The sequence below is a fragment of the Anguilla rostrata genome, chromosome 16 (assembly GCF_018555375.3).
Source record: "Anguilla rostrata isolate EN2019 chromosome 16, ASM1855537v3, whole genome shotgun sequence".
Lineage (NCBI taxonomy): Eukaryota > Metazoa > Chordata > Actinopteri > Anguilliformes > Anguillidae > Anguilla > Anguilla rostrata.
Genome location: NC_057948.1, coordinates 1,422,906 through 1,437,262, shown reverse-complemented (window position 1 = coordinate 1,437,262; position 14,357 = coordinate 1,422,906). Strand labels below are relative to the sequence as shown.

General features: G+C 43.2%; 1 protein-coding gene across 15 annotated transcripts in view; it reads right to left on the bottom strand.

Moving 5' to 3' along the window:
* The window catches only part of LOC135242401 (NACHT, LRR and PYD domains-containing protein 12-like), a 505,695-nt gene that overhangs the window by 197,389 nt on the left and 293,949 nt on the right, over positions 1-14,357 (bottom strand). Inside the window, exon 11 of one of the 15 annotated variants that reach the window (XM_064313455.1) lies at positions 6,601-6,774. The exons of the other annotated variants lie outside the window; for them this stretch is intronic. Within the exon in view, the coding sequence (XP_064169525.1) occupies positions 6,601-6,774 (174 nt within the window). The remainder of the gene's footprint in view (positions 1-6,600; positions 6,775-14,357) is intronic. 15 annotated transcript variants of the gene reach the window in all.

Sequence of the window (14,357 nt, the reverse complement as noted above, 5' to 3'; positions counted from 1 at the left end):
AAGGAGTCAATTAAAATAGTGAATTGAAATGATACACTCTTGAAATCATGCATTTATTGAATGTAGGCTCACTACATCTAAGGTACAAAACATAAGAAATTAAACAATATTCTGATTTGAGATTACCAGAAAAGAGAGAGAGACTGAAGAGCCAGACCTTATCAAAGTATGCCCTCTTCCAGTGCCACAGGGACAAAGGAAATGAGCTAAAATGCACAAACAAAGGGGGCCTATCTAAAAGCTGACAGTGTACTTATTACATTAAAGTGACATTGTGTTGTTGAAAGCAGGGCTAAATAGTAATGACAGAAATATAATAGGTAGTATAAGAGGTAATTCCGTCCAGCTATTCATACCTATAAAGTATACCTATAAAAAGCATGGAAGTTTACTTCTTCTTCTAACATAGACATAAAGATTTTTCAATCAATGATTTCAATTGAATGCCACAAATTACATTTAAACTTAAGATCAAATGGAACTGGATCTTTATTTGTTCTGTAGCTACGATGGGCCTCTGGCCTCGTAAATACCTTTGTCTTCTGGTTTGTTTTTTCCGAGACAGGAGGTGGGACCCATAGGTCGCCTGCCTAGATCAGGGTATCAGAGTGGCGTAAAGGACGTTTCCTTTAATGTTCGTGTAAGGGAGGGTAGGCAGCATGGCTGCACCCTCATGCAGAACAGGGAATTTTAGCTTATTTTTCCAGCAAATATGGATTGATGTCACATTTGAATACAGGGCTATACCTTATTTAAGGTAAAAAGCAAACAAACCAGAGGCACATGAACAACTGTAACAACGGTTAATATAATAAAGATGGTTAATCTAATAACTTTGTCCTTCATGCAATACCTTTGTCCTCTTTACTGTAATAAATGCTGGTTAACCTGTTTGACCTTTACCCGTTTGGCTTTTGATCCGAGCACTCAACAGAGACTGCCCTCCTGGCTGTGACGGAGGCACTTGCCACTGCCTGATCCTACTAGAACTATCTGAAGCATTCGACACGGTTGACCACAAACTACACATCTCCACTTTGGCTGAGATGGGAATGAGCTGCTGTTCATCCATCACAAGACCTCTCTACTGCGGGAGCTTTAATCATTGCTGGCGGCACCACAGTGACTGCCTCTCACTCCGCAAAGAGCCTGGGGGTGGTCCTGGATGGCCAGCTGGACTTCAAGGAGCACGTCAAGGCAACATCATAGTCCTGCAGATTTCTCCTGTATAACATCTGGATGATTCGACCATACCTGACTATGCACTCCACCCAGCTACTTGTCCAGGCTATGGTGACCTCCTGTCTTGATTACTGAAACTCCCTCCTTGCAAGCCCACCAGCTTGTGCCATACAGCCACTACAGATGATTCAGAATGCTGCTGTTTATCTTCAACGTTCCCACGTTCTCTCACATCACTCCCCTGCTGAGGTCACTCCACTGGCTACCGATTGCCGCCAGGATCAGGTTCAAAGTCCTGACTCTTGCCTGCACTGCAGCCAAAAGAACAGCTCCCGTCTACCTATAGGACACGATTAAATCCTACATGGCAGCTTGACCACTTCACTCAGCGGCAGCAGGGTGACTTGCACTCCCTCAGGGTGAATGATTCTCCCTATCACAGATCTTCTCCACACTAGCTCCCCAGTATTGGAATGAACTCTCTGTTCCTCTACGAACCACTCAGTCATTGCCCATCTTCTGCCGTAGTCTGAAAACGCATCTCTTCAGTCTGTACCTGGACTAACTATCACTACTCATTCCATCACATTACATTACAGTTATTTAGCGGACGCTCTCATCCAGATCGACTTACACATAGCATTTTACACATAGCATTTTACATTGTATCCATTTATACAGCTGGATATGCACTGAAGCAATTCAGGTTAAGTACCTTACTCAAGGCGACAATGGCAGTGTCCTACCCAGGAATCGAACCTGCAACCTTTCGATTACAAGCCCAGTTCCCACTGTGCTACACTGCCACCACTCCCAGGGCACTCTCTGCAGGGCACTCCCAATCTAGGATCACTTACCACTTGTACCCTTCTACCTTATTCCCGTAGCACATTGTTACTCATTACGCGGCTTGTGAGACTTTGTTTTGCGGCTCATATAGATCCACTAATAAAAATAAGAATATAGCTATAACTTACTTCTATATGTTCCATGTATGTCCTGTTCTTGCACATTTAAATGAATTGTCCAGCAGATGGCAGCATACTGAAGAAACGTCAAAGAACGTAGGCTACGTAACAGCGAGGGATCATGGGTAGACGTATAGCCTATGTGTGTAGCTTTGCATTTGCGAATGGTTTTGCAAGTTTAACACGTAAGCCTAAATTCGATATTCCATACTGCCGTTTGATATAAGGTTATATCAAATGTTGTCTCGGCCTCTGCACACTCAAAATGGACAAATTTATGACTAGAAAAAAGCACAACGAGAAAAGTGATTCTTCATTAGCTGACGGTGACAGACACTGATGCTGCACCAGCAAATAAAAAGGTGCGGTTAATTCAAGACGAACACCGAAGTTTTCAGGATTCATGGACTGATGAGTTTTTCTTTGTGCAATACGAATCCACTCAGTTCTGCCTAATTTGCCAGAAGACTAGTGCCAATTGTAAACGGTATAACCTTGAACGCCACTTTAGTGCTTTTCACGCCAAGTACAACATGTTGTACCCGCCAGCTAGCAACCTGAAGACTAATAAAAGTAAATAGTTGACAGATTCTGACTGAGCAGCAAAAAATGATGGCGAGATCAGTTTCTGTTGCCAAGAAATCGACCGAGGCCACTGGATTTTAGCTAGCCATAAAAAGGTTTTCATGGATGCTGAAATTGTTAAACAATGCTTTTTGACCTCAGCAGAGATAATGTACCGTGCATAATAATAATAATAATAATAATAATAATAATAATAATAATAATAATATAGCTGCGAGCAGCAATGAATGGGCCAAGCACTACAGGGGAACCAGGTAGACAAGCAACCAGAACAACCCCTGAACAAGACACCAGTCCATCACAAGGTAAACAGGCACATTGACACGCACTCTTACACTTACACCTATGGGCAATACATCATGTCCAATTGACATTACCTGAATGCATTTGGACTGCAGTAGAAATCCAGAATACCCAGAGGAAACCCGCATGAATACAGGGACAAGGTACAAACTGAAAGTGGACGCACCCTGAACTTGAAGCCACTTGATACAATGAATAAAATAGGGTATGCTGATATATTTTCTAAGTTTTACATGAAACTGTTACATTTAAAAGAAAATAAAACGCAATCACGTTTTCAAATGAATAAGTTATTTAAATTAAATGAATATTTTTTAAAAATATTCTACTCGGATTTCTAATACCATTGAACCATCTCCTTGTGAACAGCAACCATTTTATAGATAAATGGCAAAATGTTATAATTACATTAAAAAGTCTAGACTTCCATGGCAGAAAGCATTTGAAGCATTTTTCAAAAAAGTCTGATTTGCAGAAGATCTAATGGGCAGAGCTTATGGGTCCTCATGGGAAAGTTATTAGGCTTGATGAGTTGCATATGTCCAGAATTCCATGAATGTAGCTCAAATGAGGCCGGAGATATGCTTGTTAGCTAAAAGGTGTTATCTAAAAAAACACCTTTTAGCTCACGATAGCGCCACCTTATGGCCAATCGGCTTCATATTTTCTCCCTGTCTATTTGGAGTTGCCCTATACCAATGTGCTGAGTTTTGAAAGAATCGGCATAGTGAGTATGCCTAAACAGGAAATGGGCTCTCTAGTGCCACCATTTTTGTTTGATCGGGCCAAAAATGGAAGGTTAGCCTCCACTTATGGGTACTGATATGCCTACGAAGTTTCGTGGTGTTTGGTCAAACCGTTCAGAATTTATACACCTTTATGCTAAAAGCCACGCATACTCATTGGCTCATAGTGGCCATATCATTTGGTCAATCAAAATTCTGTGACTAACTTTTCGTCAGCACCATCTGTAGATGATATGTCTCGAATTTGGTGGTGATCAGATCAACGCTCTAGGATGAAATTTTTCGAAAAATTCAAAATGGCGGAAAATCCCATATGGTGGAAATTAAAAATAAACAGTCTTGGGTCATGTATTGGAATCGGCTTGACCCAAAGATTCAGGGGAAATAATCCGCACGACTCTAGGACAAACGGTTCAAAAGTTATAAGCTAAAAAGGTACCTTGAAGTTTGGCCTGTTGGTGGCGCTACAGAGTTGGCTGGATTGCCCCAAATGCGACGCCTGTATACATTGCACTGTCCTTTATCAATGTGCCAAATTTCATAAAAAGTTACCAATGGGTTCTATGGGCTGCCATAGACTCGCATTGCAGAAATAATAATACTAACGATTACAATAGGTGCCCTGCACCTTCGGTGCTTGGCCCCTAAATATAGCTGCGAGCAGCAATGGCGGGGCCAAGCACGAATGGGGCGCCTGGCCGACAAGCAACCGGAAGATCCCCTGAAGACGACACCAGTCCGTCGCAGGGAGAACGGCACAACCATTCTGCAAAGTTTTGTAAAAGCAGACCAGTCGGTTATACGTGCCGCCGTAGACTTCCATGGCAGAAAGCATTTGAAGCATTTGTCAAAACAGTTTAATTAGTGATTACAATAGGTGTAACGATTACAATAGGTGCCCTGCACCTTCGGTGCTTGGCCCCTAATAAAACAAATACATGCACTGCAGCTTTCAGATTCGACATTAATGAGGAGGATCAAGTTTATTGGGAAAGATATCCAGGAACAGCGAATTGCAGAACTTGCAGCGACACCATGTTATAGCATTGCATTCGATGAGAGCACGGATATAAGCGACATGGCGCAATTGTGTGTGTGGGTTCGCTTTATTCAAAAGGACGAATTTCGGGAGGAGCTGTTATGTCTGAGAACCCTTTTAATGTGCCATTGTTAAGCCTTACACCTGCTCTGAAAAACCTTTGTCCAGACCTTGCTGTAATACAGTGAGATTCTTCAGCTGCAGGTCAAAGATGTCCTGAAAACTGAGCTCAGATCAGGCGTTGCTCGTTTCTGGAGCATGGTCCCAGCCTCAGATTATCCACATTTAAAGCTTTGTGTGCAGAAGGTAATGAGCTTTTTTGTGAGCACTTACTCACGTGAGGCAACATTTTCTATAATGAGCATTGTCAAAAGAAAAGATAGAAGTAGGCTTACAGATGTGCATCTTGATTGTTTGACTAGGATTGCAACCACTAACTACAAGTTTTGCATGGAGAAAGTCAATGGATAGCTAAAACACATGAGAGCCTCAACATATTGATACAAATATAACAGAAAAAGACAGTTTTTCATCTCTATTAGTAGGCCAATATATACATTTTTGTGAACTGTTTTTTATTTCATGTTGATAATGCTTATGTATAATTGCATATGTACATACATACATAAGATGAGTTCCACTCCCAGCCTTACACACTCACACACAAGTATTATACCTTTTAATAATGCAATGTAATTATGAATTGAGAATAAAAAGAGATGTAAGGATGGAAAGCATGGTACTGTATTTTTTTAAACATACACAAAGATGGTAAATATCTTGAGGGTGATGATTTAAAAAAAACATCTTAGTTATACCTGCAATCTCTGTGGCTCTTTGAGTAATGGTCTTACTCATAAGTGACTCTCCTAAGAAAATGAGTGAGTACCACTGAACCACGGCAGAAACTGGAATTACACTGCATCGCCATCTAGTGGCTGTATGAGAACACCACAACTGATTATTGCCACTAACTTTTACTGCTGGTAGACACTAAATTTTTAAAAACGTGGTGTCTTTTGAAAATTCCACACATTGCACCTATTATCTGTGTGTCCTTGCCCTACAATCCATCCATTCATTTTATCGCGCACACTATTGCGAATATAACAAGGTAATTATTGCGTTGCATTTAATTATTATTGTAACAATGATGATAATAATGATAATAAAAGCCTGATATATTAAGTCATGTTTTTCTTTTAAAACTCCTTATCAACATGTTTGGTAGACCTTGTGGAGTAATATAAACTGCACAAAAAATGTAATAAGTCGGGACATTTGTAAGATTTAGAATACTTATCTAAGAAATACTCCTGTAAATGATGTCATCCTTTAGATGATAGGAGCTAGAACCAGAACATTGATCTCTGAATAAGGCTATCCCACACAACATGTCTGCATACAAAGGTATAATATCCAGACTATTACTTGGGACTGGAACCACAGAAGAGTGACTAAACTAAACGAAGTAACACTGCATCTAAACAGCAGCTCACATGGTGTTCAGATGGACACTCTCCCACCAAGATGTACACACACACCCTACCGGCCAATAGTTAATGCCCAGCTTTACCAGTAGAATAAAATACCATTTTATTCACAATCCTTTCAGAAACACCATTTGCTTGTTGTGATTGAGGAGTAAGGTATATATGGGCAAAGAAAGAATGCTGGTGGACAGAGGAGTAAACTGAGAGAGAAAGAGGGTTTTAATATTTCACTGAATAGAACCATACTATTTAGTTAAGATCACACAATACACAGCACTACTCACCCCAGTCTCTGTAGTTTACACTTTGGACTCCTCAATCCAGCACAGAGCAGCTCCACTCCTGAATCTCCCAGGTTATTGTAGCTGAGGTCCAGATCTCTCAGGGGTGAGTTTGGTGACTGGAGAGCTGAGGCCACAATATTACAGCACTTCTCTCTGAGGTCACAGCTGTTCAGTCTGCAAAGAAGAGTTAATATAGTATTATTATATTAGCTATACACGAAGCATGTATCTAATATGGGAAATGTGCCAATGACAGTGTTCAGCGATGAAGAGTGAAATTGAGGATTTTAAAGTTGATGATGATCTGAGGAAGATGTCCGTGCTACACTCTCCAACTGCAGTATTTTGCACCTGAAAATTAAACATCCTGCTGGACTGAACTCTGACTGTTCTACAGATGTAAATCTGACCCAAATGTCCCCTTTTCTTATACTGTAAGTTCTCTGAATTGGGAAAAGGGCTCATCAACCTATTCTATGATCTGTTTTCTGGGCTTAACCTTCCCATCCCATACTAGACATGCAGCTGCCATCTTCCAGAGTGGAGAGCGAGTTAGTTTTCAGTATTGTAGGATGTTTGGCCACCACCAAAAGTAAAGATGTAAAAGGCAACACACATTTTTCAGAGTGGACAGTGACTTTGCTTCTTTACTTTCGGTTTTCTGTGACAAACTTCCCACAGCACTGCAAACTAACACACAGCTAAAGGCAGATTCACTGTAGAAACAGGAAGTAATGCTCATATATAAGTATTGTGGTGTCGGCCTCTGGAGCCCCGCACCTCTCTGCCATCAGCCGCCACTCAGGGCTGAGTTTCAGTACCTCCACTCCACACTCAGACCTGGACAGCGCCGGAGGGACAGGGCTGAATTTCAGCACCTCCACTCCACACTCAGGCCTGGACAGCGCCGGAGGGACAGGGCTGAGTTTCAGCACCTCCACTCCGCACTCAGACCTGGACCTGAGATACAATCAGGCCGCCAGCAGCACACCAGTGCTTTTTCCACACCACTTTCCCCTTTGCCTGAGTAGCTTCTGGCCCTATATAGGCCTCATGGTCTCACTCCAGGGGTGTGCTGTCTTTCCCCTCACTGAGTGACTAACATAGTCATTGATTCTTGTTTTTTTATTTTTTTTGTGGCAGACTCGGACGTGCCCCTCCTCGTGGCCTGAATTTTGGACCCACCTGCACTTCCCTAGCACTTTTGTTTCCCTCAACATTTCAGTAGCCTGATCTCTCTCTTTGAGTAGTCTTTCACCTCGACTTTCGTGTTTCACTTTTCCCCTGTCTTGATTCATTGTGATACCGAAGTACAAAACAGTCCTTAGAAGGACCATCACTGTCAACCCTTGCAGGAGGAGTATGCAACACATACAGGAATGATAGATTCAATCATTAGGGCACACCAGTAGTATAATGCCCCTAATTTACTGTCAGTATAATTACCATGCAGCACCCCTGTCCCTGTAGGGTGGGGGGGGGGGGAGCTCCTAGGGATGGTGGTAGGTACTAGAGTTTTAGTCAGGTTAGACTTTATTTTGTCAAATGTAAACTAGTGTGGATTGTGAGAGATCTATGGATAGCATTTAAGGGAAGCTCAAACAATTTACTTCATTATCCAAAGTCCTTTCATAAAAAGCATTTTTGGTATGCATCACAATTTCTTTGTGTTCCGTTTCCTTATCTTACAATCTCTTCAGGTGCATGTCCTTTCCTCTCTTATAGTATAGTGTCCAGTCCATCTTGCCATGTCTGGTAAATAAAATGATTGCCTCTTAACACTGAAAAAGCTTTCTATTCATGGTTATTGTCAACTCTCATATTTAGTCATATGATAAAGTGCTCTTTCTCCTACAGCGCATCCAAAGTACGTGGCTTACTTATACACTGACTGAAGTATGCATCTCTGCTCAAACAAATCACTGCATTGGTGCCATAAATAAACTTCTCTTTCGTCATCTTGTGTTTGAAAACCAACTCTAGGGAAGACATCCGGTCCAGACCTCCATAGAAGCATCCAGTTGCACCAAGTGTGGCTCTGACAGACAGTAGCGTGTCCAATGCGAAAGGAGGCTACCGCCCTCCTGGAAGAGCATATAGGACACTGCAGCGCTACTATAGCCAAGGGCTACAGACTCCAGTTCAGAGTGAAACCCCCCATTTCAACAGAGTCATTTACTCTCAAACACAAGAGAGCGCTCCCATGTTTAAGAGGAATAAATTCCTTCCTTCTTACAAAAAGGGGGAAATATGTGTGGTTCCCAGAGATCAAACCCAGCATAGTTTTTATTTTCATTATTTCCAGCTCACAAAGAAGGACGGTTCTCAACTTCCTATCTTGGATCTCAGTGTTAAACAAACATTTGAGGCAATATAATTTCAAAATGTTAACATACAGCACTCTTTCACGTTCAATATGTCAGAACGACTGGAAACTTTTGTGCAATTCTTTTAATCAATCGTCGGCACCCAATAATTGATTAATAATGATTAACTGATTAGAGTAAAATCTACTCCGTGGCCTATAAAAAGAATGAATTAAAATATGCTTAACTTACGTAAGCATTTTTGTTAAGGAATATGCGCATGTCTATGTTCTTTGGGGTCAGTCTGGTGTGCATTCTGCTGAAGGTGAGACTAGCAGCTGAGAAGACGTGCTCAGATGGCACTGATGTTCCAAGAATGGACCAATAACGTTTCACTAACGCTGCCGGTCAAGGGAATCGTGACTCTCTAATTTAACATTTTAGAAACGTCTCTTAAATTTGAAATCTAATCACCAACATTAGGTTATTCATTGAAATGGTTCATTGAAAATTAACTGTTTAATCTATAGAAATTCATCAATAAACATTCTTATTAAGAATTAACACTTAATTGACTAACTTAACATCACTATTTCACATCAGTAAATCTGAAAGATGCCTTCTTCCACGTAGGCATTCATCCCCCTCACACAAAATTCCTCCGCTTCGCCCATCGTGGTGTTTGCTACAAATACACAGTTCTACTCTTCGGCCCTTCCCTGAGTCCACGGGTGTTCTGTATTTGTGTAGAGGCGGGTCTGGCTCCATCGAGACTAATGGGTTACCAGAATACTGACTTATACAGACGATTGGCTGATTATTGCCAATTCGAAACCCAGAGATGTGCAGGACACTCAGCGAATTCTGACACATCTGTTCTCTCTTGGTTTCAGAGTAAATCTCCCCAAGAGCAATCACTCCCCATCCTGGAGTGAAACGTTCTTGGGAGTGGATTTATACTCTGTATCCACGTGAACTTGTCTATCAGCAGACTGCATTTTATCTCAGTTCAAACCGGGCTCAAGAGTGCAGTTTCACACATGCCTCAGACTACAGGGGCTGACGGTGTCAGCCTCTCAGGTTTTGCCACTGGGGCTGTTAAGAATGAGGGGCTTCATGAGGTGGATTTCATCCCTCCACCACAGCCTCCAGCAACGATCTCCATCGCCGTCTCACGGTGACACACTCAGAGTCACTGGGAAAACAGACTTTTACACTCAGGGAACCCCTCTCAGGATCGTTCTCATGTGGAAAGTCATGAGGACACACACATCCCTCTCTGGGGTGGGGGGTCTCAGGAGGGTTACATGGTGAATCAATTTCCTTTTAGCTATTAACTATATGAACAGCTCTCAGATATTTTCTGAGACATCATGTGCTCGTACGCTGCGATAATGACTGCGGTAGCATGTGTAAATCACAAAGGTGGCATGCGCTCCCTCCAGCTCCATGGTCTAGCCCACAGAATGTTGGTCTGCAGCAGCCGTCACTTTCTGTGGTTACGCGTGACCCATGTTGCTTTAGGCTTGCTCCTGTGGGGGTCTAGGCCAGGGTTGTCTGTGAAGTGTACTGTGACAATTGCTGTGAAATACGCTATACAAATAAAATGTGATTGATTGATTGATGTTCCAGGAATTCTGAACAGAAGCGCTGATCTGCTGACAAGAAGAAACCCACTGTACGGGGAATGGTGTCTCCATCCCCAGACTTTGGAAATGTTACTGCAGTGATTATCCCTCTCCTTTATGTACAGCCATGCACACTCCCGCTACGCACAGACCTCTTGTCTCAGGTGAACGGGGAAATACACCACTCCTGCCCCAAGTGAGTAGCTCTATGGGCTTGGCCCATGAGAGGCATAACCTCAACATTACATTACATTACATTACATTATAGGTATTTAGCTGACGCTCTTATCCAGAGCGACTTACAACAGAGTAACCAAACTCAGGATCAAGTCCGCTTAAGTCCATTGAACAACATGTAGATAAAAAGCCTTTACTATGATGCATACAATAAGGAGAAACAAGATAGTCTGAACAAAATTTTTTTTTTTTTTTTTTATAGTTATGGAGGGGTTTAGGGAAGAGGAGAGAGGTACACAGAGAAGAGGTGCGTCTTGAGTTTTCGTTTGAAGGTGCTCAGACACTCTGCTGTTCTGACCTCCACTGGAAGATCGTTCCACCATCGTGGGGCCAGAACTGCAAAGAGTCGAGACCTTGTTGCTGCTCGTGTAGGGGAGGAATCAGCCGCCCTGTAGTAGCCGATCGGAGCGATCTGGCCGGCTTGTAGGGTCTGATCATCTTCTGCAGATAACCAGGAGCTGACCCCTTGACTGCTTGGAAAGCAAGCACCAGTGTCTTAAACCGGATGCGAGCTTGCACTGGTAGCCAGTGGAGGGAGATGAGGAGGGGAGTGACGTGGGAGTCACGGGGGAGGTTGTAAACCAGACGTGCTGCTGCATTCTGGATGAGCTGAAGGGGTCTGGTGGCTGATGCTGGGAGGCCAGCCAGGAGGGAGTTGCAGTAGTCCAGACGTGACAGTATCATGGCCTGGACCAGGAGCTGTGTGGAGGTCAACGCATTAGGGCTTCCCCCTCACGTGACTGCAACCATCCAGAGCACGAGAGCGCCCTCTACCAGGTCACTTTATGACAATAAGTGTCAGGTGTTTTAAAGATGGTGTGCCTCTCGTGAATCAGTGCCTTACCAGAGCTCTGTTTCTGACGTGCTGTGCTTTTCACAGAACCTTATGGATAAAGAGAAATCCTTTCCTACCATTAAGGTCTACCTGGCAGCTATCACTGCTTGTAATGTTGGGTTGAAAGACCATGCAGTGCTATGGCAGAGATTTGGCTGTGCAGCTGTAGATCTCTTCACAGGCATTTGCCCCCTCACTCTCATCTCTCCCACTCCAGCCAGAGTGAAAGAGTAGACCTTCACACTGATCGCACCCAGGTGGCAGAAATTTCCTGTTTCACTGGGGTACAAATATGAGGTTGCATAAATGTAAAATCTCTTTGTCATCCATCACTATGGGCTAAGGGATCAGCTGAGCCCCTGTGCTGAGGCTGTCTCAGGACCCCCTGGTGCTGCACACTGCTAAGGGATCAGCGGGCAGGGAGTGGGGGAGCCCCGATACTTGAAAGAATTGAGGAAATATTGGGTAGCATTGCTTTGAAATGCATCTTATGTCATTTTGGTGAGGCAAGATAGCCTATATTGTTTGTAGTACCGTAACTTGGCGTCATTTTGATATCAATACTTTTGAGTAACTTGGCATTTTTGTACGTTGAAAACGTGTTTTTATGAGATAACCAGTTACAATAGTAAGAGCTTGGAAAAAAGCTCTCTGACTTCTACAGCTCTCTAGTTAAGTAGCCGGTATGCTATTGGTAACCTACCATGCTGAAGTTGACTCTTGGGAGTTGGGTAATTATTATTACCCAACTCCCAATGAAGTGGATAAAAGTGGGAAACGTTTAATGGAACATAGGAAACAAAAGGACAGGCTATCCTGGCCGAGTGTCTTAAAGCTTCCTATGGCTCAGAACAGCCAAAATTTTGAATTAGACTAACTAAAATGTAAAATCAAGATTTTGGCTGTTTTACAACCTGTTTGATCCACTATATAACATCTGCATGGATAAAGCTACAAATTCATAACACATTGTCCCACATTGCTAATTAATGAGTTTTTAAAAAAATAAATAAATTAGCCTATCGATTATATTGTTAGTCACCAGCTAATTGCAAATTATTCAGTCGTCAACCTTGTACCACTTATTTGTGAGCTAACCCCTGAATGCTAATTGAGTGAATTGCACAGAAACATGCCCATATTGGCTATTCATTTTTTAATTGGATAAATGTTTCGGAAAGTCCTGTGAATCATATAATAACATAGGCCTGTGCCAGGTTCATGTAGGAATTCACATCCAAAGCACAGTAGGTGAAATTACTTTCACTAGGAACTAGAGTCTGAAGTTGGAATCAGTCGCTGCATGACTCTCGTTCTTGTTTGTGGAAGTCCATCCATCCATTATTTATACCCGCTTATCTTGGTCAGGGTCACAAGGCGAGAGGCAGGAATACACCCTGGACAGGTCACCAATCTATCACAAGGCACACACAACATTCACTCACCATTCACACTCACTCAGAGTACCTGGAGGACACCCACGTGAACATGGGAGAACATGCAAACTTCACACAGAAAGGCCCAGATCGGGATTCAAACCCAGGACCTTCTTGCTGAGGCAACAGTGCTACCAGCAGAATAAAATGTCATTTTATTCACAATCCTTTCAGAAACACCACAATTCAAGCAGCACAAATCAGTGTGTGATGAAGGAGTAAAACTCACTTTCATCAAAAGGTCAGGTGTGTGAAAGACAGTGGGGTAAATGTATGGATGTCATTAAAGTTCATAGCAGGTAAATGGAGATGGATGATTGGGCGACATAGCTCAGGAGGTAAGACCGATTGCCTGACAGTCGGAGGGTTGCCGGTTCAAACCCCGCCCTGGGTGTGTCGAAGTGTCCTTGAGCAAGACACCTAACCCCTAACTGCTCTGGCGAATGAGAGGCATCAATTGTAAAGCGCTATATAAATGCAGTCCATTTACCATTTACCATGAGGACTGCAATGTGTGACAGGCCTGAAACGTTTTACTATGCAGGTCAATGTTTTATCATGTCAATCAGACAGTCTGTATCCAGTTCTCACCGGTGACCTATTACAACAGGGACAGGGATTGTTTGACATTAGTACTCCCTTTTATTCATCTATTATCCCCCGTAGTTATGTTTTAAAAGATTACTTTCAGAAGGTCCTGAAAATGAATGGGAGTGAACTGGGAGCTGGACAACCAGGAGGAACGGCAATGACATTAACAGTTAACAGGGACAGTTCAGAACTACCGCCCGGTATCTCTCCTCCCTTTCCTATCCAAAACACTGGAACGTGCTGCATCTAACCAGCTCTCTGCTTTCTTCTCTGAGAACAACCTGCTTGATCCCCACCAGTCTGGCTTCAGGCCTGGCCACTCGACTGAGACTGCACTCCTCTCGGTCAGTGAGTCACTCCATGCCGCACGAGCAGCCTCCCTCTCCTCTGTCCTGATTCTTCTAGACCTCTCCGCTGCATTTGACACTGTGGACCACTCTACCCTCCTGTCCTCCCTGGCAGCAACAGGGATCCACGGCACAGTCCTTGACTGGATTGAGTCCTACCTCTCTGACCGCTCCTTCCAGGTTGCCTGGGCGGGTAAGGTATCACCACCCCGTCCCCTCACCACCGAAGTTCCCCAGGGCTCAGTCCTTGGTCCCCTTCTCTTCTCCATGTACACCAGATCCCTTGGCCCTGTAATATCTGCCCATGGCTTGTCCTATCATTCCTATGCCGACGACACGCAACTCTTTCTCTCCTTCTCCCCATCGGACACACAGGT